The sequence below is a fragment of the Monodelphis domestica genome, chromosome 6 (assembly GCF_027887165.1).
Source record: "Monodelphis domestica isolate mMonDom1 chromosome 6, mMonDom1.pri, whole genome shotgun sequence".
Classification (NCBI taxonomy): Eukaryota; Metazoa; Chordata; class Mammalia; order Didelphimorphia; family Didelphidae; genus Monodelphis; species Monodelphis domestica.
Window position 1 is genome coordinate 13,546,098 of NC_077232.1, and position 25,713 is coordinate 13,571,810.

General features: G+C 37.2%; 1 protein-coding gene across 1 annotated transcript in view; it reads left to right on the forward strand.

The window, feature by feature from the left end:
• The first annotated feature begins 1,057 nt into the window (after positions 1-1,057).
• The window catches only part of VN2R650 (vomeronasal 2 receptor 650), a 103,962-nt gene continuing 79,306 nt past the window's right edge, over positions 1,058-25,713 (forward strand). The window contains 1 exon segment of the mRNA NM_001102434.1: positions 1,058-1,242. Within this exon segment, the coding sequence (NP_001095904.1) occupies positions 1,058-1,242 (185 nt within the window).

Here is a 25,713-nt window from a genome sequence, read left to right on the forward strand (position 1 = left end):
AAAATATTAAAAAATATTTTCTTTTATTGAAAAAATCAGTATAGTATAAAAAAATACAGAAGACCAAATTTTGTCTATAGGTCCTCACTTGAACCCTTGTACTTATCTTTTGTCAACATCTACTTTAGACTGAAGTCAAATCATTTTGTCATCTCCCAATGTTGCTTTTCAGAGCAAGAAATCAACCTGCATTTAATTGTCAAATATTGTGTGCAAAGCCCTGAGCTAGCACTGTGGATAAAACCATAGTTCATGCTCTACTTTAACTGTAGCTAATTCTGGGTTTGGAATGACATTGGTCTGAAGTAGTTAATTCAGGCAGCGTCCCAACCCTGACTTGATAAAACATTGCAAAGTCAACTCCAAGTCCTTTATCAAAAGGGTGAAATTTTAAAAACACATTGTTGTTGCTTTAATCGTTTTTACCAGATGGAAAGTTATAATAACGAAGGCTTATTAAGGAAACCAGGATAGTCGTCATTCCTTATATGTATGGGTAAAATACAAGAAGGATGGATGACATGGAAAATATTGGCCTTAAGTGATGAAACATTAGTGTGCTCAATTGTTAGATTTATGTTTTTCAGAGAAATTAGGGAATTTCTTCAGGACAAGTGGTGGCACCACATTGGAAAATCAGGGGGAAGACTGAGATAAGACTCTCCCAGAATGGGCAGGCATATTTGGGTTGCGATCAAAATCTATGGAGGAAAAATCCAGAGCGAAGAGACCGTCATGTTCTTGGAGTGTTGTGAACCTTGATTTTGTGTCAACAAAAACTTGACACAGAATCAGGATTTGATGAATGCCTGGAGGCAAAAATATACCTCAAATATATCCTGTAATGTTTGTCTTTTGCCTTTGTCATAAAGAGACACTTGGCTAATGGCTTAAAATATGATTTTGCAAGTGTGAGGGACCAGGCAAAACTTGAGCATTTATTAGAAAAGAAAAAACATTGATGACAAAGAATATGTCTATAGATGCATGGACAAAGACCCTCAGTCACCTAAGACTCCCTTGCTCCTTAAATCTTTATAAATTTTGGGTATTTGCCATGGGCTTGGATAAACTGGGGCTCTCTTTGTCTAGATTACTTGTGATCCTGCTGTTTCAGTTTTCTTTTTCTGAGAAGCATGCTTGTCACTTCGAAAGAGATGACAGTTCCACATATAGAAAGGAAGGGAGCCTGGTCACAGGGGGTTTCTTCTTATTTCTGAAGGCTGAGACTCATATTGACAAGTCCTACTTCACTTATTCTCCAAATTGAAGTACTGAAGATACAAAGTAAGTTGCTATTTCTGAGTTTTTCCCATGGTCTGGTGAAATACAGCTATCCATATTTCAGACGGATTGACCTTCTCAGGAGAATTGTTGTGTTTTTTGGCCTCACGACTTTGGTTAAAGCAAAGACTTTGATTAGGAAAGATCTAGAAAATTATTATTCAGGAAGCTGAAAAATTCATAGGATTTATCATTTTACAGCACAGGAAGCAGACAAATAAAAACTATGGGATATGAAAATATGAACAGTCACAAATCCATCCTTACAGATGGAAGCAACTCCCCTAGGTCACAGGTAAGGAAGACATGTCAGGGAGGGAATACACTCAAAGATGGGACTCGGGTGGCAAAATGATATTCTCCAAGAATTCTCTTGGTTGAGCAAGGGTTATTGTTCCCAACTATGGAAGACAATATTCCTTATGAGACCCAGACTCTTGAAGATGTTCTTAGATCAGTTATTTATGTCATGTTTGGATGAAGTTTGGGTAGACTAAAGAATCCAACATTATTTAAGATAGCAGAAAAGAAAAATAATTCAGAATCCTACTCTTGGTCCAGAGTTTTATTCAGTCAAAGGCTTCAGGATTTATTGCCTGAAAGAGATTAAATAGTGGGAAAAAACATTTATCTTTGCCTCAGCTTTTAGGCTTTAAGACAGTTTAGTCTGTTATTTCATATAGAAGTTCTATTATTATAACTATAACAACAATGCAATGTGGAGAAATGTGAGAGGTTTATAAAAGGTTGGGCTGGAGTATTTAAGAATAGAGTCACCAGGAATTTAATTAATTCCAAAGAGATTTATTTTAACAATTTAATTATAAAATATAGGAAGAGTGAAAGTAAGAAAATCAGACAGAGAATAGGGTAAGATATCTAGCCTAAGCACTAAGTATTTTCTCCAATCCCTGGCTCAATCCAAGCAGAGATAATTAGTCCTTAGCCAGAGGGGCCTCAGCCTTGAGCTGAGGACCTGGGGATGCAGGGAGCCTCTCTCAAGGGGCAGGTCTCTCATGAGGCTGGTCTCTTCAAAAACCCAGAAAAGGAGTCATCACTTTCACTCACCACGTGTCAGTCCAAAGGGAGAGATTTAAGAACAGTCACTCCAAATCCAAGGTCTCATAAGCAGATTCTTCACCAGCCTTCAACTCGAACTCCAAACTCCAGAAGAACTCCTCACATGAAGTTGTAATTTCTTTTAAAAGACACTTCTTTTGCATCACTTCCTGTGTCTTCCTCCACTTTTACTTCTACCAATTACAACTAATTCTTTGCTTAGGACTGCCCAGGGGACAGTCAGTCCATTCTGATTCCTCACTCGCTATGACACAGGTGGATCACAGATCTCCCTCACTCAAGTGTAAATAGGTGTTTACACTTCTTGTGATTGGGCAGAGGAGAATTAATTTAATCTTCACAAGCAGGGGAGAGTTAAATTTAATCTCCACACCAACCTGTATCTAAAATCTCAATCAATACAAAGTTTATAGTGACCAAAATGCCATGTATTTTAGTTTGTTTGAAAAATGTATGAATTCTATTAAGTTTTCACCACTTCTATGCCTATACATGTCCTACAATGTGTAGGGCTCCTTTTGGTATATAGGACAGTTTCACTGGATCAAAGAATCTCACCCTTAGGTGTTGCCATGAATGATGGATTAAAAAAATAAAAATGACTGTGATCTCAAAAATTGTGTCATTTACTATCACAGCAGTGTTATCTATATTGTAGAGTATATTTGTGCAGAAAATTTATCTTCTGAATAATGTGAATGCTCTTTTTGAACTTTTTGATATCAGGTTTAGAGAAATTTGTCTCATTTTCCTTTCTATTCTTTCCTTTCCTACTCTTTCTCAATCCTTTGATGGTCTAGAAATGTTAGGAAAGGATGTAATAGATCTGATTTTGCATTTGTCATTAGAAGGTTATAAAATGTCAGAGATAATGAAATGCCATTGTGTTCTCTTCTAGAATATCTCCAAGTTGAAGTGTATGAAATGAGCACTATTTCTTTTTCCTCCCCTGGGTCTTACCTTCAAAGCAGGTGGAATTTTCCTGCTTGCCTTTACAGATTTTTTGAACAACATCCCCATGAATGGAATCCAAATTGATTTACTTGCATCTCATACATGGAGTCTCATTTTTTTTCATGGCATCTTTAAACAGGCTTTTCATCATATCTAGGAGATGGTCTCATGGATCTTTATCACCTGAAATCTTTTGGTTGCTTTAAAGCTAATCTTGAATGGCACTTGCTAAAAGAAGTTTAAGCTGAGCCTTCCAGTTACAGTTACAAAACCCAGAAATTTCTTTGTATCTCTATTTGTGTTTCTATTTTCTATTATTATTGTGTGTTGTTTCTTAATAATCAAATTTAAGCAAGAAGTATCCATTTCTCTGTTTTTATCCCCAGCAGTCAGAATAATGATTGGCACATCAAAGGGGAGTTTTAAAAACATATTTAATGAATAAATAAATGACAAAAGAAGACCCAAAATATTATAGTCTGAGGGCACTAACAATTTTATATTATGTCATCTCAATCAGATTCTCTCTGCTCTAAGTCAATGTGTAATGTTTCCTATTTGATTTTCTATTCATCTTTCCACAACAGCTTTCCACAAAACTTCACATTCATTTGCAAAATTCTAAAATCCCCTCATTCACTTCATTCTCAGTTGAAGATATTAATCATAAAATTTACTGAGAAAACAGAAGTCAGGAGTTTTAACATCATCAACTTACAAATTAGAATAATTTGAGGATAAGAGGAAAAAAAGAACAAAACCAATAATTGCTAGATGCATTGACAAAAGCCAATTAGGGGGCAGTCCCCTTTGGAATGGAAGTATACATACAAATAAATGTTTAATCAACCACACCCCAAAGTTCATTCTTGATCTTCTCATGCAGCTTGTGGTCTGGTGGCAACTTCATGGTGTCTTCTCCAAACAGTTTCTGGATTCAGAGAGGTAGCATGTTTCTTAACCTAAAATACTCTCAAAAGAAATTTAAACTTTGCATTTTAAAATAATAATATTTTTATATTCCCCCATTAAGGGGGTGATTGAAAAACACAGGATCACTTGGGGATGCATGGCTGAGTTATGAGGTTTATGAATCAATTGGAAAGAGAAATTAAAAAGACATCAGAAAAATCCAAATAAAAAAAGAAAATTTCTGGATGAAAATATAGACTATCAAAGTCTTATGTGTAAAAATTCTAAGTAAAGGAAAAATAAATCTATAACAGGTCCTTGAATCAGGGCCCAATTAAACTGATCTAAGCAATGATGCATTTACCCAGTCAGTAGCCAGGACCACAGAAAGTTTGCCACACTATGAAAAGACAGAAAAGGGATGAGATTATAGGATCCAAGTAGGAGCCAAGTTTGGGATACTCGTCTGTAAGTATTTTTAGTGCGATTGTGGATACAAGGAAGGCCTATGTCTTAATGTATGTTAAACATTGCAACCTTGAATCTTCACACTAGGTTCAAGTACTCTGTATTGCCTTAGAAGTGCATCAATCCATCCTGGATTGGTTTAGCTTTGCCCCTATGCAATGGCTCTTTTGTGTATATCTTGTCCTGGAATCAGACAGAATCATTAAGCAAAGGCCCATAATTTTTTAAAAACAATTAGTGGCATCATTTTTATAGTCCCAAGCTTTTGGGGCATGCATTGACATTATAGCAAATGTATTTTAAACTTATGTTACTGCAAAATCAAAAAGTTAAAGAAAATCTTAGTACTGTTGACATGTGCTTGAAATATACAAAGGAGAGAAAAAATAAAAAAAATGAAGTAACATTTTGCACATGCATGAAAAATATAATAAAAGAGTTTTTAAAAATTCAAAAATGTAGCTTTTAATCATTGACACAGTGTTAGCTAAGAAAATATAGAATACAAGGCTTTCATACCAAAAATGAGATCCATTTCTTCTTCATATCTGGCCATGATCTACTGTGAGTTCAAGCAAATGAATCGAATAGTAGTATAAATATATAGTTGTCAGTATCCCCCAAATTCTCAATAGTTCAGTTAATTACAATAGCAAACAAACACACTATCATATTTCACATAAGTTGCTCTATGGCATTTTTAAAAGCCTATGAATTGATAGATATTTGTCACAATTTTTACAAACATAGCAAATCTTTCAACCTTGGTAAACATTTTCAAACAAAGTAAAACTTATTTTGGGTTTAGAACATCATCAAGAAATCTAGATATCATTCTGGTGGAAGTTAAGTAGTGAGCTGAAGAGTTACAAATGAGACATGCTCCCCTTTTTTGGGGGGGAGGCTTCTAGGGTACAATGCCCTGGGATTAACTGCCCAGCTTCCATTCACATTCTTATAAATGCGGAAGGATGGGGGTTAAATTTGTATTTCACTTCAGCTGTTAAAATGAGCCTTACCTCGTGGTATGCAAAATGACCAGAGATTGTGAAGAAAAATTCTAAAAATCATGTCTAAAGAACCCTTAAAATCGATTTGAGATGTTTAGCTCATTTATTTTCCAAAGGTTGTTGTAACAATTTTCTGATGGAGTCCATCTATCCTCTATGTGACAGTTTAAAATCAAAAATAGAAAAGCTGTTTTTATATGGGTGTACTCAAAAATATTTGTTCAGTAGAGTAATAGGGGAAAAGCAACAGAATTTAACAGTAGTTAAAAACCCAGTACATTAAAATGATTCAGTATAACAGAATAGTTTTGAATGCAGTAATATATGAACTTAAAATTACAAAGTTAAATCTTAAACAAAACAATCAGCACAATGCAATAGAATACAGAGATTTTTATAAAACATTGTAGTCCAAAATGCCTTAAAAATATAACCTCCAGCCTCTTTAAAGTTCCTTGGGGTTTTTTGCCTATTTAGATGCCTATTGTCCGAAGGCAGAAGATTCGTAATGGCTAGGCAATGAAGGTTAAATGACCCGTCCAGGGCCACACTGCCAGAAAGTGTCTGAGGCCAGATTCCAACCAAGGACCTCCGTCTCTAGGCCTGGCTCTCAATTTACTGAGCCACTGAACTGCTTCCCCATAATGAGGAATCTCAAATTTGGCTAAAGAGTTGCAGGGAGCTGAATTTTCCCCCTGGAACACAGGTGAAATAAATGAAAGGATTAATGCAGTCAAAAGATATCCTTTTAAAGTAGACATGCTTTAAATTCCTGTTTGGAAAAGCCTCTACATTCTTTTCTTTCTTTCTTATTTTAATAGGTATTACCAGAGGAGGGTTGTTATAGTGAATTCCCTATGAAGGAATATAATGTAAAGATCATCCTTCCCCAACATTTGTGGAAACATAATGATGTTGGGTCACATAGTAGCATAGCAGTAAGTGACAAAGTGTTAGCATACTCCATTGTTATATCATCTTGTTTTGAGGAATTAGAAAATGCATGTAGGGTAAGTGGTGGTCCCATGATGGGAAATTGATGGGAAGATTGAGGTAAGACTCTTTCAGAAAGGTTGGGTATATCTGGGTTGTGATCAAAATTTATGGACGAAAAACCAAAAGTGAGCACATTATTGATTTCTTGGTGTGTTAAGATTATTGTCATTCATGTAAAGAAAACTTGGCACAGAATCAATCAGGTCCTGATGAATATATAATTCCAGTTGATTATAAAATTTTGACTTTTGTCTAGTGAGGATGAGAGTAAAGAGCCAAAGTGGACCCCAATTAATGTATGGCAGTTTGTAAGAGAAGAAACCTAGGCTGAATCTGACATTTTGGTATTTCGCTGCCTGAGTAAGCAGGTGTTATATGGTTTCAATATCAGGAGTTGTCTCCTTTCAGTGGTCACAGCATTTGGGTTTGTATGTATCTTGGTATGTCTGTTATTTTGCATCGTTATTGTACCCTTTGTTCTGTGTAATCCTGTTCTGATATTGTGAACCTCTGTTGTATCCCTGCTCATATTTTTATTTCATCAGGAATAATTTTACTATGTGTCCCACTCTCTGGCATAAAAAGAATTTCCTATTATCTCATTGCCCCCTATTTTGGTATTGTAGATTTTGATATGGGAATATCCTGATAGTAGCTACATTCTTGGTCTCCTCTAACTCTTTCTGTCTAACAGTTTCCTTGGTCTTTTCTAGCTTCTGCTTTAATTCTTCTTTCTCTTTTTGTTGTTCTGTATGGGTCTTGTATATGTATATGTCAGAGTCTCTCAGATCTTGGAGAGATAGAGATTAAAAATTTAGGCAAAAATGCTTGAAGAAATGACTGAGATTTCTGGAATATCCCTTAAAAATTATCTCTTTACATGGGGAATACATTCTTGGCTGTCCTGTCCGTATCCCAAAATTACCTCATTTTCCATCAATCTGTCAGTGTAGACAGATAGATGTTCTATCTGCTCCTGCATCAATCTATAAAAATTTCCCCAAGAATTTCATCTTGTACAAAAGGACTTGATCACCTCTAATATATCTTCCCTAGTCTTTTTAAGGAAAGTCATGTTTGATGGTCTTGAAAAATCAAAATCCTCAAAATATTCAGGCCAACTTGTCAGAGTATTGTCTTCTCTCATTTTCTTAATGAATTGTGAATGTTCCTGGGGGCTAAAGAGTTATGATAATAAGATTTCTACATCCTGGAAATCAGGATCATATAGTTTGAATGCTTTTTTTCTTAGCTCCTTTAAATATCTAAATGGCCCTACACAAAATTTTGGCATTCTCAATTCCAGAGAATGCAAATCCTGAATGGAAAAAGATTTGTGTACTTTTGCATGGAGAATACCTGAATCTGGGGTTACTTTAGCAAAATCTCTGACAGGCATGATCTTCGGTGCTGCTGGGACTTCCTCAAGTTCTTCATTTGTTTGTCCACCCTGGTTTTCTCAGTGCACAACCCCACTGTCAGAACTGTTGTTAATGTCCTTGCAAATGTCTCAATGTCCTTGCAAATGATATGTCTGTATCATTACCAGCCTCCTTAATATCCTCCCCCATAGTTAGCTCCTTTTCCTTGCACAGTTTCTCACTTTTCTTCATATTGAATTCCTGGCATATCTCTATAATTGTTGACATTTGGGAGAACAAAAGCTCTAGCCTATTATCTATGTTGTTGTTCATTATATTCTTTTTGCCCAGAATTATCTTCATCCCCTTCTTCATAATGTTGTATAATTGCCAGAGAACAGCAAGAGTACCTTATCCATCAGGGAGGGATAACAATTTCATTGATATTTCTAATGATATCTGATCCCAGTATTTTGTCATATACTAGACCAGTGATGGTGCTAAAGATGGAATAGTTCCATCAATGTGATAATATGGCTACCACCAGAAGTGTCCACATCATTTTCTGGAACATTGTTTCTATCCTCTATTTATCCCTCTTTTCTCTTTCTAATGTATAGAAATCAAGATGTAGGCCTTGATCCTGTTTGTTGTTATTTTCAGAATCTATGTCCCCAAGATGACTCTCCTAAACAGTCACTTCCAATTGCCAGTCAGTGACTGTTAGTGATGAATTCTTTTGTATTGTGGGATGCCACTGTAATGGAAGGAGTAGGAATGGAGTCTCTTACCACTAATTTCAGGACCAGAGTGACATAGAGAAGTAATATAGCCAAGGGAGGAAGAGAGAGTATAGATTGGCTTTTCCTCTCTCTTTCCCTAGTGAACCCCACTCTGGATGCCTTCAGAATCACAGATTAGTATTTCCTCATAGATTTGCCTCTTTCTTGTTTATTTTTTGATATGACTTATCTAAATTTGATAGTGGTTGGTTCAAATCTCTGACTAATATGGTTTTACTATTTCTTCCTTCAATTCTCCTAGTTTCTCCATTAGAAATATGGGTGGCATAATATTTGGTGCATGCATGTTGATTAGTGATATTTCCTCATTATCTAAAGTCCCTTTTAACAAAGTATAGTTACCTTCCCTATCCCTTTTAATCAGGTCTATTTTTGCTTTGGCTTTGTCAGATATCGTGATTGCAACTCCTGCCTTCTTTCAGTCAGTTGAGGCCCTGAAGGTCCTGCTCCATCCTTTAATTCTGACCTTGTGAGTGTCTACCCTCCTCATGTGTGTTTCTTGAAAACAACATATGGTAGGGTTTTGGATTCTAATCCATTCTGCTATTCGTCTACATTTTATGGGTGAGTTCATCCCATTCACATTCAAAGTTATGATTGTCACTTGTGGACTCTCTGGCATTTTGATATCTTCCACTAATTTTGACCTTTCTTTTTTAGCTATAAACTTTTAAGCCAGTGATTTACTTTAAATCAGTCTCCCTAGTCTCCTCCCTTGATATGTTTCCCTTTCTAGCCCCTCCCTTTCAGTTCCCTCCCCCTTTCCCCTCTCTTTCCCTCCCTTTTTGTGTTGCCTTGTCCCCTACCCCCCTTGGTTTTCCCTTCTCCCTTACCCTGTTGGATAAGATAGAATTCAAGATCCCAATGGATCTGGATGCTCTTCCCTCTCAGAGTTGATTTCACTGAGAGTAAAGTTTAAGTAAAAACTCTCTTCCTCTCCTTCTTATAGGAGAATTCTTCCCCTCCCCTTCCATGAGAATCTTTGTGTGAGAAAGATTATTCTATTTAGTTTTCCCCCCTATTTCTTGGAGTATATCTTAGTACTATCAACAATTCCCCCCTCCTTTTTCTTTCTATCCCCCCTTTCTCCATGTCATCTCGATGCCCCAAATGTTCCCTATGCGTGATTCTTCTTACTACTCTAATAATGCATACAATTTTTGACAGCTACACATTATATTTTCTCCAAATATTAATATATATATATATAATTTGATATAAATGTAGTCCTTATAGAAGAGGGTTTGAATAAAAGAAAAAGATAACATTTTTCTCCTTTCCCTTCCTTTCATATTTACCTTTTCAGGTATTCCATGCTCTTTGTGTTTGGATGTCGAATTTTCCACAGAGCTCTGGTCTTTCCTTTGCAAAAACTTGGAAATCTTCTATTTTGTTGAATGCCCATTCTTTCCCCTGGAAGTATATAGTCAGTTTTGATGGATAGTGGATTCTTGGTTGAAGACACAGCTCTCTTTCTTTTTTGAAAATCGTGTTCCATGCCTTACAGTCATTCAGAGTGGAAATTTCAAGGTCTTGTGTGACCCTGATTGGCATTCCTTTATAAATAAATTGCCTTTTTCTGGTTTCTCGTAAGATTTTTTCTTTTGCTTGAAAGCTTTGGAATTTGGCAATTACATTCCTGGGAGTTGTCTTTTGGGAGTTTAGTGTAGAAGGTGGTCTGTGAGCTCTGTCAGTGGCTGTATTACCCCCTTGTTCTAGAATCTCTGTGCAATTTTCTTTGATGATATCTTGTATTATGATGTTGAGATTACTATTTATTTCTGGCTTTTCTGGTAGGCCAATTATTCTCAGATTGTCTCTCCTTCCTCTATTTTCTAGGCCTGTCACCTTCTCAGTGAGATATTTTATGTTCTCTTCTAATTTCTTGGTCTTTTGACTTTGCTTTATTAATTCTTGCTCTTTTGCAAGATCATTGTCTTCCAGTTGCCTGATTCTGACCTTTAAAGCCTGGTTTTCCTTTTCAGTTTGGTCAAGCTGTTTCTGTAGTTGCGTTTTTTTTTTTTTTTGTGCTTCAGATTGTTGAGTTCCTTTTGCATTATTCCCCACTTTTCCTGACAGAAGGCTTCCATCTTTTCATAATTTCCAATTTAAATTCTTCAAGAGTTTTTGGAGAATTTCCATTTCCTTTGGAAGGTTTCAGAGCATTTGCTTAGTTTTTCTCTTCTATCTCCTCTGTATTTTGTATTTTTTCTCCATAAAATGTGTCCAAAGTCACTCCCTTCATCTTGCTTTTCTTGGTGTTTGGAGGCTTTTGCACTTCTGTACTGTTTGCCATCTCTATCTGAGTGAGGAGGACTGGCTCTTAGTGTATATGTCTGATGATCTGAGGCTTTAGCCCCAGGCAAATTGTCTGTTTTCTGCAGCTGCTCTGTCTTCCCGGGGAAGCCCAAGGTCTGCCCTCCCCTGCCTGCCTATGTTTCAGGTGTTACTGCTCTCAGTTCCCTCCAGTTGCTTCTCCGCTGCCTTACTTCCACGCTCTGAACCTGGCACAGCACTATCTGCAAGGTACCTCAGTGCCTTTGCTGGCCTTGTGGTTTCTGTTCTTTCAGAAGACCCTGCACTCTAGGGGTGGAGGGGTCCTGGCCTCCCTGAGCTCTAAAGGCTCCTGATGGGATTAAGTTCAGCTCTGTTCGGCTGGATGTGCCCCGAAGCAAAAAACCTCCACTGCAGCCTGTGTTGGATGCCCTGAGATTGGCTGAGGTTACTTTCAAGGTATGCCCTTTGGAGCAACCCCTTTGCCAGCCCTGAGGTTTCTGTCCTTTCAGAAGACCCTGCACTCTATGGGTGGAGGGGTCCTGGCTTCCCTGAGCTCTGAGGGCTCCTGATGGAATTAGAATAAGCTGGGTTGGACTGGATTTGCCCTGAAGCTGGAACCTCTGGTGAAACTCAGATTGAAGGACCCAGACAGGGGGCTACAGGCTTTTCCTGTCTCTCTCTGTTTCCCTGCCATCTGTGTTGGGCTCTCCTGACTGTCTCAGGTTGCTTTGAAGGTGCTCCCTGGGTTCCCTGGGTCTGTCCTGTTGTTCAGTTTGAATTCTGGTGCCCTAGGTACATTCAGTTTGTGATTGGTAAGGAAGGGTTTTTAGAGGTCTAAACCTTTCCTGCCTCTAAGCCGCCATCTTGACCGGAAGTCCTTTCCTCATAGATTTGGTTGAAATAGAAGTACAGGGAAGAAGGCTTCTCCCTCTCTGAGGAGAGAAGTATAATATTCCTACCCCCAGATTCTGAATCTCTCTTCTTGATTACTATGAAGCAGGCACTTGATCTTATAAACAGCTATTTATTCTAAAGAATATATAAAAGGTAAGGAAAGTGAGTTGTGGGATAAGGTGATTGGGAAAGAGGGAAATAGGAAGTCCCTAATAATAACAATTGAACTCCATCACCCAAAATCTTTCAGGGTCAGGCTTTGTCTGCCTGACCCCCCCACCCCGGGTCAATTGTGAGAGTTGTCCTGACTTTTATCTGTTCTAGTTATTATTAAGTTCAAAGGATTGTCTAGAGGGATTTAGAAGATCTTCTGATTTATCTTCACTGGATACTGGGATCAGGATTTACAGAATGGGGCTCTAGGTTCAGAGGTTTGCTCAAAGCAACCTCTCTTGTAGGCTTCCCAAAGTGAAGTGAGTTCAGCTGTCTTGATCTTCTCAGTTCCTCTGTTCTTCCTTTGAATTTCTCTCTCCTTCTTGCCCTTTCCCCACTCAAGATGGTCTCCCAGTATGATGAGTCTGATTTTCTTCTTTCTTTGGCAGATTCAGTCTGTTTCCTCTCTTACAAGTTCAATAGAATATATGCCAATTCTAGATTACTTATTAATTTGTGACCCTCAACATTGACACTAACTCTCTCACTTTCTGCCTTTCTCATGTCAAACTGGTCTCTGCTTTATGCAATATCTGGAAATATTGAGTCATTGCAGAGATTTGGTTTGGCCAGAGAGGATACATTACTCTTGAAGTCTAAATACAGTACTGATATACATCAAATAGGTATGTGGACATCTCAAACCCCAGGGAAACTGCTAATGCTCTAGGGATTGAAAGCAGGGAAGCAGGTTCTAAAAGTTACTTTGTCACTTGAGTTTTTTTTTAAGTTATATTTTATTTGATCTTTTCCAAGCATTATTCGTTAAAGACATAGATCATTTTCTTTTCCTCCCCCCCACCCCCCATAGTCGACACGCAAATCCACTGGGCATTACATGTTTTCTTGATTTGAACCCATTGCCATGTTGATAATATTAGCGTTAGAGTGTTCATTTAGAGTCTCTCCTCTGTCATGTCCCCTCAACCGCTGTATTCAGGCAGTTGCTTTTCCTCGGTGTTTCCACTCCCATAGTTTATCCTTTGCTTATGAATAGTGTTTTTTTTCTCCTAGATCCCTGTAAATTGCTCAGGGACATTACACCACCACTAATGGAGAAGTCCATTACATTCGATTATACCACAGTGTATTAGTCTCTGTGTACAATGAGTTTTTAACTCAGGAAGGAGGATGCAGGTGAAGAGCTACAGGGCAGAGTGGTCCCCAGAGGCCCTCAGTCTCAGACTTTGGTCAACATATTTTTTTGACTACCACTGGAGAGACATGATGATATGATGACTTTCCTTGCCTACCCACAGGAAATCAGGTGGATAATATCCAGGAGGTAAAACTGTCCCATAAATATACCCCATTCTGTATATCTTTTTCCTTCATCCTAAACAGAGTCCTGTCTCATGTCTCACATTAGAATTTCCAATGTATGAGGGATTGTTGAAAAATGTAGAGCATTTATTAGTAAAGAAATATCTTTTGTTACAGAGAATATGTTCACAGAGTCATGAAAAAAGACCTGCCCAATTATCTTAGACTTCTCTTGTCCTTAAATCTTTTTACATTTTGGATATTGGCCATGGGCTTGGGTAAACTGAGGCTGTCTTCCTTTAGATTATTTGTGATCCTGCTTTGTCAGTTTTCTTTTTCTGCATACCAGATGGGGAATCATCCTTGTCACTTAAAAAGAGATTATAGTCCTACATATAGAAAGGAAGGGGACTTGGTTATAGGGGGCTTCCTCTCCCTGTTTCTGAAGATTCAATTCTCAAATTTTCTTCCAGAATTTCTCCAGGCTGGATAACTGCAGATTCAAAGTAAGTTGTTATTCTTTGTTATATTTCTGACTGGTGAAATGTAATTATCCATGTTCCTGATCAACTGTTCTTGTGGGCAGAATTGTGTTTTATTTGGCCTCACAGCTTTGGTTAAAGCAAAGATCTGGGTTTGGAAATTTCTAGGGAAGGGGTATTAAGGAAGCTGATCAGAAAGTTTTTTCATTGTATACGGTGTAGCAAGCAAGAGGGTATATAAATATCTATTTATATTGCCACATGATATGGCAATAGAAATAGTCTGGGATTTTTCACCACAAATGGAAGGAACTCACCAGGGCAATGATTAAGGAGACATAGCAGGGAGGGAATATACTCAATGTTGGGATTCTGGTGACAAAATTAGATTCCCCAAGAATGCCCATATTTGAGAAAAGGTTATTGATTCTAAATATGTAAAAATGCATCAGGTGCATATTGAAGAAGAAGTTTTTGGCATGGCATTTTGAACAAGTTTGGATGAAATTTTCATAGGGGGAGACTCAAGATTTATATAGCAAACTGGGAGAAGGATCCATCATTAACTAACTAAGGCACCAGAAAAGAGAAACAATTCAGAATCCTCCAATCACTCCAGAATTTTATCCAACTAGAAGCTTCAAATCTTATTTCCTGAAAGAGATTTAACAGTGGAAAAGTACAAAATGTTTCTATTTCCCTCTAAGATTTTATGGACACTAGAACAACTTAGTCAAATGACTTCATATTGGAGCTCTATCTTTGTAATATAATAGGCACGTATACCTAAAGTACCAAACAATCTTAAGTTCATAATGATCACAAATGCAACGTACATTAGATGTGTGAACCAATTCTTCAATCATATTGAGTTTTCACCACCTGTGTGTCTAGGAAATATACACTAGAGGACCCTTTCACTCCACTGAATTATCTAGCTAACGAGATGGCTCTTTTTGAGCCTTTCTAGATCAGGATTAAACAGTTCCTCTCATTTCCTATTAACTCAATCTTTTCCTCTGCTTTCTGTCCTTTCCTTCTCTATTATTTCTCAACCTCCTGATAGTTTTGCAATTTGAGGAAAGAAGATAGAGATTGAATCTGAATTTAGTATTGTCCATAGGTGGTCATCTCAATGTCCTCAGAGATAATGGAATTGTGTAGACTTTTAGGATATCTCCAAACTGAGATATGGGAGATGCACAATATTCCTTAATCCTCCTGTGGGACTTAGCTTCTCAGCGGATGTAATTGTGCCAAGGTATGGGCATGTAAAGGCAAAATTACTTCTCTTGCTCTTCTTTAATTCTCCTCTTTGCATGGTAAGATTTTTATGGTTCCTCATATTCTTCTTTCAAAGTTCTTCTCTTGGCAGTCCTTCTTTTGCATAAACATCCTTGATGACTTTCTTCTTTTCTGCCAGAATTTCTTTGTCTCATCTTTATTGTGATCATACAACACTTGGAATGGAGAAGATAGTTCAACAATCCCAGGAGCTTTTGTTAGGACGAAAGTATGCCTTAAAACTAATAACTGTTGGAATTCTCTTTTTAATAGCTTTAAAGTTAGTTACTGATCACTGTTCTGCATATAATTGGAAGGACCCCAGTCATATAAAGCAATATGTTCCCTGAATGCAATATCTCAAGTCCCACCTTGTGCCAGAGCTTGGTGAAGTATATGCATGAGGAGTATCTGGTAAGGAAGCTTTGATAAAACAATGAATGGTAACTCAGGAAAATGTACAGTATTGGAAGGTTTGAGGATGGCAAAATAATCACATAAGGAGAAACTTAGCTGGGTTATATCCATTATTAATTTTGCCTTCAAGATCAACAACACCAGAGTACTAGGACTGAAGCATGGTTATGAAGAGAAAAAACATATTGAAGAAATTTAGTGAATGAGGGAAAGAGAAGAATTGTCCTATGTTATAGAAATGTGAGAGTCTCTCAGTATAAAAATCTAGTCAAGCCACATTGGATGTGTTCTGTTATTTTCTGATCCCAGGATTGTAGAAAATGCTGCAAAAGTTTGGGGAGAAGGTGGAAAACTGGGGGGAAATGTTATAAATGATATAATATATTTAATATTAAATAATACATTGAAATAATATATTATATATTATAATGTTTAAAATATGATTACTTTTGGAAACTCACTTCATTTTTTACTTTTAAGTGAAGTTTATGAATAGGAAATTTTGTTTAAATTTGCCAGTAAATTATTTTGGGATTAATGGAAAGAAATACCTCCTAATGGTCAGTGATATAAATATGGGATGATTTCCTTTTAGAGACTGCAGGATACTGATAGAGTTAAATAAAAGGGCAGAGGACCTCACATATCTTGGAAAGATTCACCTTTGGTAGAAGCGGTTCTAGTTTTTACAGAGCTGCCAGAACAGTATTTGATAACAAAACTCTGCACATATTATTCCTCTGTTCTAGTCACAAAGGACTACCAATACCTAATTCAGGCCTTCAAAACCAAGTAAGAACTCATCCGTTAAAGTCTTATAGAGTTTCAGAATCACACAGGCCTCATTTTCCTTTGAAGGTTTATTGTACAACAATCCCTTTCAAGTTACTGACGTTGACTCCAAATGAATTTACTTGCTTTATCTCATGCGTGAAATCACGGTTTTTCGTGCTCCCTTAACACAGGCTGTATCCCAGGTCTGAAAGATGCTCTCATGTCTACTCAGTCACTCCAAATCCTTTGTTTCCTTCAAAGCTATTCATGATTACTGTTTTCTATGAGGATTTTACATTGAGTTTTCATGTTACTATAACAAAACCCCACACTTTTCTTTGTATCTACTTTGTACTTTGCTTGCATTTGTTTATGTTGTATGTGTGCAACTTATTTCCTACCAATCAAATATAAGGAAGAAAATCACAGTCTGATTTAATTTCCACATTTACTTTCCAAGCTCCAAGAATGGTCATTGGCACATAGAAGGCTTTTTGTAAATATATATTTAACTAATAAATGAATGAGAAAAGCAGAGGAAGGAACAGATGGATAGTCTTATCCACTGTGGAATTTCTGGGATGGCTTCTTGGATAGCACTAATTGTCGTTTAAGCGTTGGCAGATGCCAGGCCTGATTCTTCCTAGTAACTTCTGCTTCATTCCTACTTAGGTGCTGCTAAACAGATTTGATGAAGGCACAAGAACTTGCACACTGCTTTCATTCCAAAAGTTATAAGTGTGCTTCCATGTGCTGCTCCTTAAGTGATTTCCTCTCCTTCCCACAACAGCTCTTCCAAATCCTCACTTGCATTAGCAACTTCCAGTATCACTTCATTCTCCTCAGATTCAGCTGTGTACATCGCCTTAAAATATACTGAGGAAACAGAAGCCATTAGTTTGATCTGCTCCTTCTCACACTCTTTTGACAATGTACTATTCACACTGTTTCCCAATCTTTCTTCATATACTCCAATGTCTGATGAAGAGATGGACCCAGTCTTTTGTACACTCTTAATTTCCACCAATGTATAAACTTTTACACCAGCACCTTCTTTCCCTTCACTCAATGACTGCCCTTTAAGTATTAGTCATGCCCTATATATATGTAGCCTTGAAAACATAACACTCATGACCTACATTCTTTCTAATATCAAACTTTGCTGTTTCTGTCAAGTTAGATCTAGTTATTTATTTTCTTCCTGTCACTTTAGATACATGCTCAAACATTACCAACATTTTCTCATTTTCCAATTTGCTGTGGATGAGATCAACAAGGACCCCCATTTGCTACCCAACATAGCTCTGGGATACCAGTTGTTCAGGAACTTCCATTCTAATGAACTAGCTGTGGAGAACTCTTTGATTTGGCTGTCAGGGAACGGTCCGACCATCCCTAACTACAATTGTGAAATGCAGCACAAATCAGTGGCTGTCATTGGTGGAATGTCCTCTACACTGTCCATGGCCATGGCTACCATGTTAGGACTCTATAAAGTCCCACAGGTAAGAGAGGCAATACAGTTGTGTATTTTTAGCCAGGATGCTCTTTGTCATTCAAATAGCCAAATGGCACCATTGATACAGTTCACATTTATCAGGAAGCTCTAGGCACAGACATGAAATTAGAAATACAAAAAAGGAAAAAGTCCCCTCTCTGAAGGTACTCATTGTATTTTTCAGATGAGGTGATGTCATAATGAAGTATTTGTTTTTAGGGATAGTTTTGGGTCAAGTAAAGAATCTTCCGAACTTAAAATCCTATCCTCTCAGTTCACCTTTATATATTTGAATAAACCTCTGAAAATTTTAGAGAGAAGCAAGATTTTTTTCCCCTCTCACTTCATAAAACTTCCAGGATGAAGAACATTTCTTTTTATTTGGAAATTGATTTATACGTTTCCCCCAAAAGTATGAAGCACTAGTGCATCCATTCAGTATTCTATGCTAACAAGTACCATCCATTTCTGTGTTAACAGGGATATTTAAATTTTAGCTGAGAAATTTCTTCCTCATTTAGGGCCTGTTTTGCCAAATATGTAATATATCCTTCAGTACACAAATTTTTTGCCCATCAGTTTAATGTATTTCTAGTTAGTCTTGATCACGTGCCTGATATGCTTTTTCTAACTGGATCCTCAGAGAATATTATGATGAAAATAAAACCTCTTGGTGGTCTGGATAGTGTGAAGATGGAATTTAGCGCTCTCCTGATTGTAACCATGAAGGTACATTACTAAGTACCTTCATGGTTACAATCAGGGGATTACAATTTAATCTTCACAATTAAGGAAGAGTTAAATAACTTCATTTTTACAATCAGGGGAGAGCTAAATGCAATCTTCACAATCCCCCCATGATCATTGGGAGACTACTCTCCCCATTTATCTTTTAACAGAATCATCTTGTAGTCCTAAAACCTTCTAAATACTGATTTATATAAATTAGAATTAGAAAAGAGAGAAAGAAAAAGCAGTGATTTACTAGGCACATTGACAAAAAGCCAAATTAGGGGGCAGTCCCCTTTGACATAAAAGTGTACATTTACAAGAAATGTTAAATCCCCTTCTGTTCAATCAATTGTACCCAAATCTTCATTCTGTATCTTCTTGATGCAGTGTAGGTTTCTGCAAGCATTTTTCTTTGAAGAGTTTTTTTTTTTCTGGATTCAAGGATTTAGCAAATTTCTTTTCCTGAAATTCTTTTCAAACACAATTTTAAATATTAAATTTTTATTCATAAAAATACACTACAATAGAGAGCCATCAGGGCAAGCAGACAGAATGAAGAGCTGATTCAATACTAAAACAAGATGCCTTTTACTTGCAAGCCCTAAGAGTGCCTCTATAGCAAGAAAGATGGGGATATGTGTTAGAAAAGAAAGAAACTATGGATTTTAATCAATTCAATGATGCTTCTCTGCCACAAAGTATTCATGTTTTACTTGTTTCTCTCTTTATCCTTTGGTATTCTCACAATTTGGATTCCTGAGAAATCATGGTGATCGATCATCACTTGTTTTTAGCAGAGTTTGATGAATGGTGGTATAAAAATTAGCCTTTATTTCAAGAGTCAGGATCAGGGAAATCATTGCATAATTCCAGAAATGTGATTCAGGATAATTCCATTCAAACCACATTGATTGAGCAGTATCATGTGATAGGCATAGTACAAGAAAAAGATAATTTCCAAAACATAAAATGATCCCGATTACTTTCTGCAGTTCTTGTTGCCATTTCCAGTTACAGATGGGTACACCAATTAAATGATGCTCACAAGTTGCTACTCTTTCTCTGCTCTGTAGCACTTGCTTTAACTGCCTTCATGGCCTATGGAACAAATTGGTGCCATCAGCCCATTCTGATGGGGCAGCCCCTCGTGGGCCGAGGTAGATATAGCCTATCTGGCTAATAGGTGTGAGGCTGGTCAGTTATCCTCAGCCCCATTTAGACTCTTGGCAAATAAGGATTTACTGGTGTGGAGTCACTTTGAATGGGAGGGCTTCTAGGAGCCATGAGTGAGTGTAGGCAGACACCAAAGGTATATTGGGTCTTCAGGAAGGATTAGCACCTCCAGTATTATGGTTTGCTGAATCCTTTTTGGGTTGCTCATCCACAAATTATTCTGATATATGTAGGTATATATAAATTTATATACCCTTGAGAGGGATGGTCATGACCTTCGTGATTACAAAAGGGAGAAATGAGAAGGCTGGTATAGGATCCACCAGCAGCTCCTATATAAAGAACCTGTTGGTGGTGACCTGAAAAGGAAATTCTTGGCTAGAGGAACGTGGATGTAAGGTAGATGAGGCAGTCAGAAGAAGAGACACAGGAATAAAGTCTCAGAGATCAGAAGTTAAAACATATGGGGAGTCGCAAGCTCCATAATTACCTCTCTAGAAAGAGAAAGCAAGTGGAGAAATTACATGTATGTGAAACAAGAGAACATGCATGGAGCAGAGAACTCCAGAACATCACCCATGGACCAGATGGCCAAGAGATTAATGGGAGATGTGAGGAGCAACTGTGCTGAATAAGTCAGTCAGACATGAGGAGGCCATTATAGGCCATAGCATGATTAGGAGGTTCAAGGAGCAAGAGCAAGTGCAAGTGCAGGAGAAGTAAGAGGGCGGCTCACACATGTTCCCCAGTTTTTATTGGAGACTTTAGGAATGTCAAGTAGGGGATGATAAATGAATACGTGAGAAGATATAGGTTTTAACATTGGTTGAATTGACAACGACAAAATCAAATTGGAGGAGATTAATCCAACCTGCGCTTTGTAAAGGAATATTATCAGAGCCAGGGCACTGTAGCTGGCCACTCCCAGCCCAGGAATTTGCTAGTCCTTTGGACTGTCCCTTTCTATATAATGATCACCAAGTGATCTGACCATGTGTCTGGTAAATGAATATATAGGGTACAATAACAAAACATCAACCATATTTCCAAGATGCTGACATGCCTGGTATGCTACAGCGGGACAGAAAACTTGCTCTAAGCCACTGAGCCAGATGATGACATTGTCTGTCCAAATCAACTCCAGGAGTTGGGTTCAGCAGAAATGTTCAATATTTGCACTCTAAAGTTTCTGCTGCTGCTGTTGTGTTGTTGCTCCATCCTTTCAGATGTTGTTCCTGCCCAATTTGGGATTTTTCTAGGCAAAGGCCCTCGAGTAGTTTTCAATTTCCTTCTCGAATTCATGTTTCATATACAGAAACTTAGGCAAATAGTGATGAGTGACTTTCTTAGGAGAACACAGCTAATAAGTACCTGAGACCAGATTTGAACTCACAAAGATTTGTTTTCCTGCCTCAAAGTCCAGCACACTATTTTTGATGCCACCAAGATGCCTCAATCATGGATGTAAAGCAAAAATAGAGGCCATCAAGGATTTCTGAGGAAGGACCAGAGTTGGATAAAAACTCTGACCCTAGGGGGCTGCTGGATAGCTCAGTGGATTGAGAGTCAGGACGGGAGTTCCTAGGTTCAAATCTGGCCTCAGACACTTCTCAACTGTGTGACCCTGGACTGGTCATTTAACCCCCATTGCCCAGCCCTTACCACTCTTCTGCCTTGGAACCAATACATAGTATTGATTCCAAGATGGAAGGTAAGGCGTTAAGAAAAATAAAAAAAAATTCTGACCCAAAAATAACAAATCTTAAGAGAATTCTAAAAGGAGGAAAGAAGAAGAATCAGAAGCAAATCAGTAAATTATTTGGGAAATTAAAGAGAGTATATTCAGAGGCAGAGGGGCATATGGGATTTTCTGGAAGAATAATTACCTCTGCTATAAGGGCTTGCTAAGCTCTTTTGAGGAATGTTGATCCAGCTTTCCTGGCTCGCCTTCTCCCAGTTCTCCTGTGTGATTGTCAAAAGTAATATGCACTGTGCTCATATCCGGTCTCAGGAGACAGGTTAAAAAACGTTGAGGTTAATTGAACAATCAGTGAGTTATAAGTGTGTCTACTCCTAGCATATAGGCAATAAAGAATACTAAATACTTAATCACCAATTAATTCTACATATACTTAAAAATCTTTATTATTCAATTTTTCGTCTATGTTTTCTTTTTCAAACTGGTAATTGAAAGATTATATTACTCAGAATGATTTAATCATACAGTTACTATTAAGACTCTTCTCTGTATGCTATTAGTGTATACAGATTTCTCTTGGTTTTGCTAATTTTACTCTACATTGCTTCACACAAGGCATTTTTTCTCCCTAAAATCAACTTGCTTTTCTTTTCTTACTCATACTGATGTATTTCATCATAAAGTTATACTAAAATCTATTCAGTCAGGCTCCAATTGATGGACATACCATCAGTCGCAATTCTTTGCCTCCAGAAAGGGAATCTCTAGGAATATTTTAGGAAAATAATTTTCATTTACCTTTTTCCTATTTACCTTGGGAAAGAAATCTAAATGTGGTATTGTTTGGTCAAATGGTATACACAGTTTCCTAACATATAAGACAGGATTCCAAATTTCTTTTGAAAATGGTTGGATTAGAACACATTTACCCCAACAATCCACTAGTGTGCCAATTTTTGAAAATTATTAGCAGTATTTGTATTTTCCTATTCTCTCATATGAGTCAGGTTGATAGTTGTGAGATGGCAAGTACTCTATCAATAAGAGAAAGTATACTTTCCTAGTGAATGGTACTCAGGACAAAGAATTTGCTTTGAAACTGGGGTGACAACATAGGAACATTTCCTAGTTGCACTTCTGATCATGACATTACCATGATTGTAGGCAACATTTTCCAATTTTAATCATAGGTACCAACCTAAAAATAACTTATGAGATTACATGTCATAGGATGAGGAAGTACCATTCATTTAGCTTCTCCCTTTCTCACTGAATATGATGAAGATGTCAGAATGAGACTATATTTTTCCAGACACCTGACCATACTGGGTTCAACTTATAAGGGGGTCAGTTTGGCAATCTGTATCAAGATATCCTTGCTGATTGGGTCACTTTAGATTGATTAAATCACTGTTCACAAGCTATTTTAATTCATTCTACAAAAATTCATGATGAAGTTTAGGATAATGTCAAACATTCCCTTATTGCCGGGAGAAATCTGGTGACTTGAGATCTAATGCTGGAACAAGTATTGGGTTAGAGACTAGGAATTTGGATACTTAATGAATTGTGGAGTGGAGGAGAGTTAATCTCCTTCAGTTCTTACTAGTAGGGTAGGGATGATGTGTAATGCCAACTGTGACATCAGATTTCAGTGGGAGGAAGTTACCATCTTACATCCCTAAATGAATTAAAAAAAAGTGAATTTTCCTTCTAGACCCAGCTCTGGGGCCATTAGCTCCTCCTTGTGATCCTGATATGAAAGATTTCTTGGCCATCTGAAAATAGGTTGGATTGCTCTCTTGTACTTCACCAAGCCCTTAGAAAAGGTGGGACTTTTGAGTTATTGCATTTGGGGGACACATTGATGGAAAAGATGGGGCTCCTTCCCATTATATGCAGAAGAGTAGTCAGTAACTAACTTTGAAAATTTTAAGAAAGGGAATCCTGAGAGTTATTAGTTTTAAGAAATACTGTAGTCATAACAAAACCTAATGAGAATGCTGAAATACTTTCTCCATCCTCAGAGTTGTATGTTCAGAATAAAAAGAAGATGAAGGAATTCTGGCAAAAAAGAAGACAATTATAAACCAAGGCAAGGACTAAAAAAAAGGTACAACTGGGACGGAAGGATTTGAGGAGCCATAATATCTTTTCCTATATAATGGAGAAGAATTAATTGAGAGGAAGGAAAATAGTTGTGAGAGATTTTGCATGCCCAGGCTTTAGTAAAATTCCACTTGCTGACCATGCAGGAGGAATAAGAAATATCATGCAGTTAACCCAACTCAGGTTGGATATATCCTAGAAGACAGCATGATGCCATTTTCTTGGAGGATATTGTGATGACCATCTGATGGCAATTCTCAAATCAGATTACATCACTATTTTCTCTCCTAAACCTAAACATCAGAAGTTTGAAAAAGAGTATTAAAGAAAAATAGGGAAATCAGAGCAATGCAATTGTGGTTTATAAAAAGAAATGAGGGGATTTTATATGTACTCAATCTCTAAAGGTTCCAAGAGAACAATCTTATGCAAAAGGGGAACAATTGAACCAAAAAATCATCTCCGATATAGCTTATTTTGCAATATTCTTAATTGACAGTTTTTTCAGGCATCTAAATACTTGTGGTCATTTAAAGCTTAATATTATTTGATATTTTATTTATCTTTTGCTGTTATATTATAATGATAAAACTCCATAGAAAGTCAATTCCACCAAGTTCACCTAAACCCCATAACAGCTCGTAGGGAAAGATAAACATTTTGTAGTTTTCCATCACTAAATCTCTTTCAGACAGATGAGGTGTGAAGGTTTTGGTTGGATAAATCTGTAGAGTGATTGTTGAATTCTGAATTAGTTCTCTTTTCTGATGCCTTAGTAAGCCAATGATAGATCCTTCTTTCAGTCTGTTACATCAGATTCAGAGACTTCCCCTGGCAAATTTTATCCAAACAGATCATTATAAGTAAGTGATCCCCAAAACGTCTTCATCTTTATGTTTCTGATAAGAAATCTGACTTTCTATATTTGGGACTAGCAGCCTTTTCTTCCCTCCCTGCTATGTCTCCTCAATCATTGTCCTCAATGAGTTGCTTCCATCCATGGTGATGCATTTCTCGCTATCTATGTTACCACATACCGTGTATACATACTTTCTATCTGGCTGCTTGTTGCACAATACACTATATAAAAGCCTATGATTTTACCAGTTTCCTCAATATCATTTTCCTTATAACATCAAACCAAAATCTTTTCTTTACTCAATGCTGTGAGGGCACAAAAAACCCAATTCTACCAGAAAGACCAGGTAGTCAGGAATATCAATGACATTTCACCAATGAGAAAAATAATACTGTAATAACAACCTGTCCTGTTTCTGGAGCTTTCCATAGTGGAAGTTGTTTGAAAAATAACTTGTCAATATGCAATTCACACTTCAGATACATACAGAGGAAGGCCTCTATAACTGTCTCCTTCCTTTCTATACGTGGGCCTGTAATCTCTTTCTAAGCAACAAGGAGGTTCTCCCATCTGATATTCAGGAAAAGAAAACTGAAAAAGCAGGATCACAAGTAATTTAAATAAAAATGGCCCCAATTTGCCAAAATCCATGGCCAAATTCCAAAATCTATGAAGTGTCTAAGAGTAGAGAAATCGAATAGGATTGCGGATATGTTTTCAAGAATTTATCGGCACATTTTCTGTTTCTAAAGGTTTTGATTTTTTAATAATTTTTTAAACTGTTCTATTTTGAACAGTCCCTCAAATTAGGGAAATCCTAATATGAGATACGACACAGGCCTCTGTTTTGGTTAAACAGAAAAGATAGCCAAATAGTGTATATTTATCGGACTTTTTACCTTCTGGATATTATTCCTTTTGTTCCCTATGGATAGGGAGTGAAAATGGTCTCAGCTTTATGTCTCTGGAGTGTTAGTCAAAAAAACACGTTGACCAGAGTCAGAAAGTGAGATCATTGGGGACCGTCCTGACCTGCAACTCTTCACCTGCATCCTCCTTCCTGAGTTAAAAAAAGTGATAAAATAAGTTTGGTCACCTGCTTCCTTGTTTCAGTCCCTGCAGTATTAGCAGCTTCCCTGGGGTTTGAGATGTCCAAAGTGCTGTCCTATCT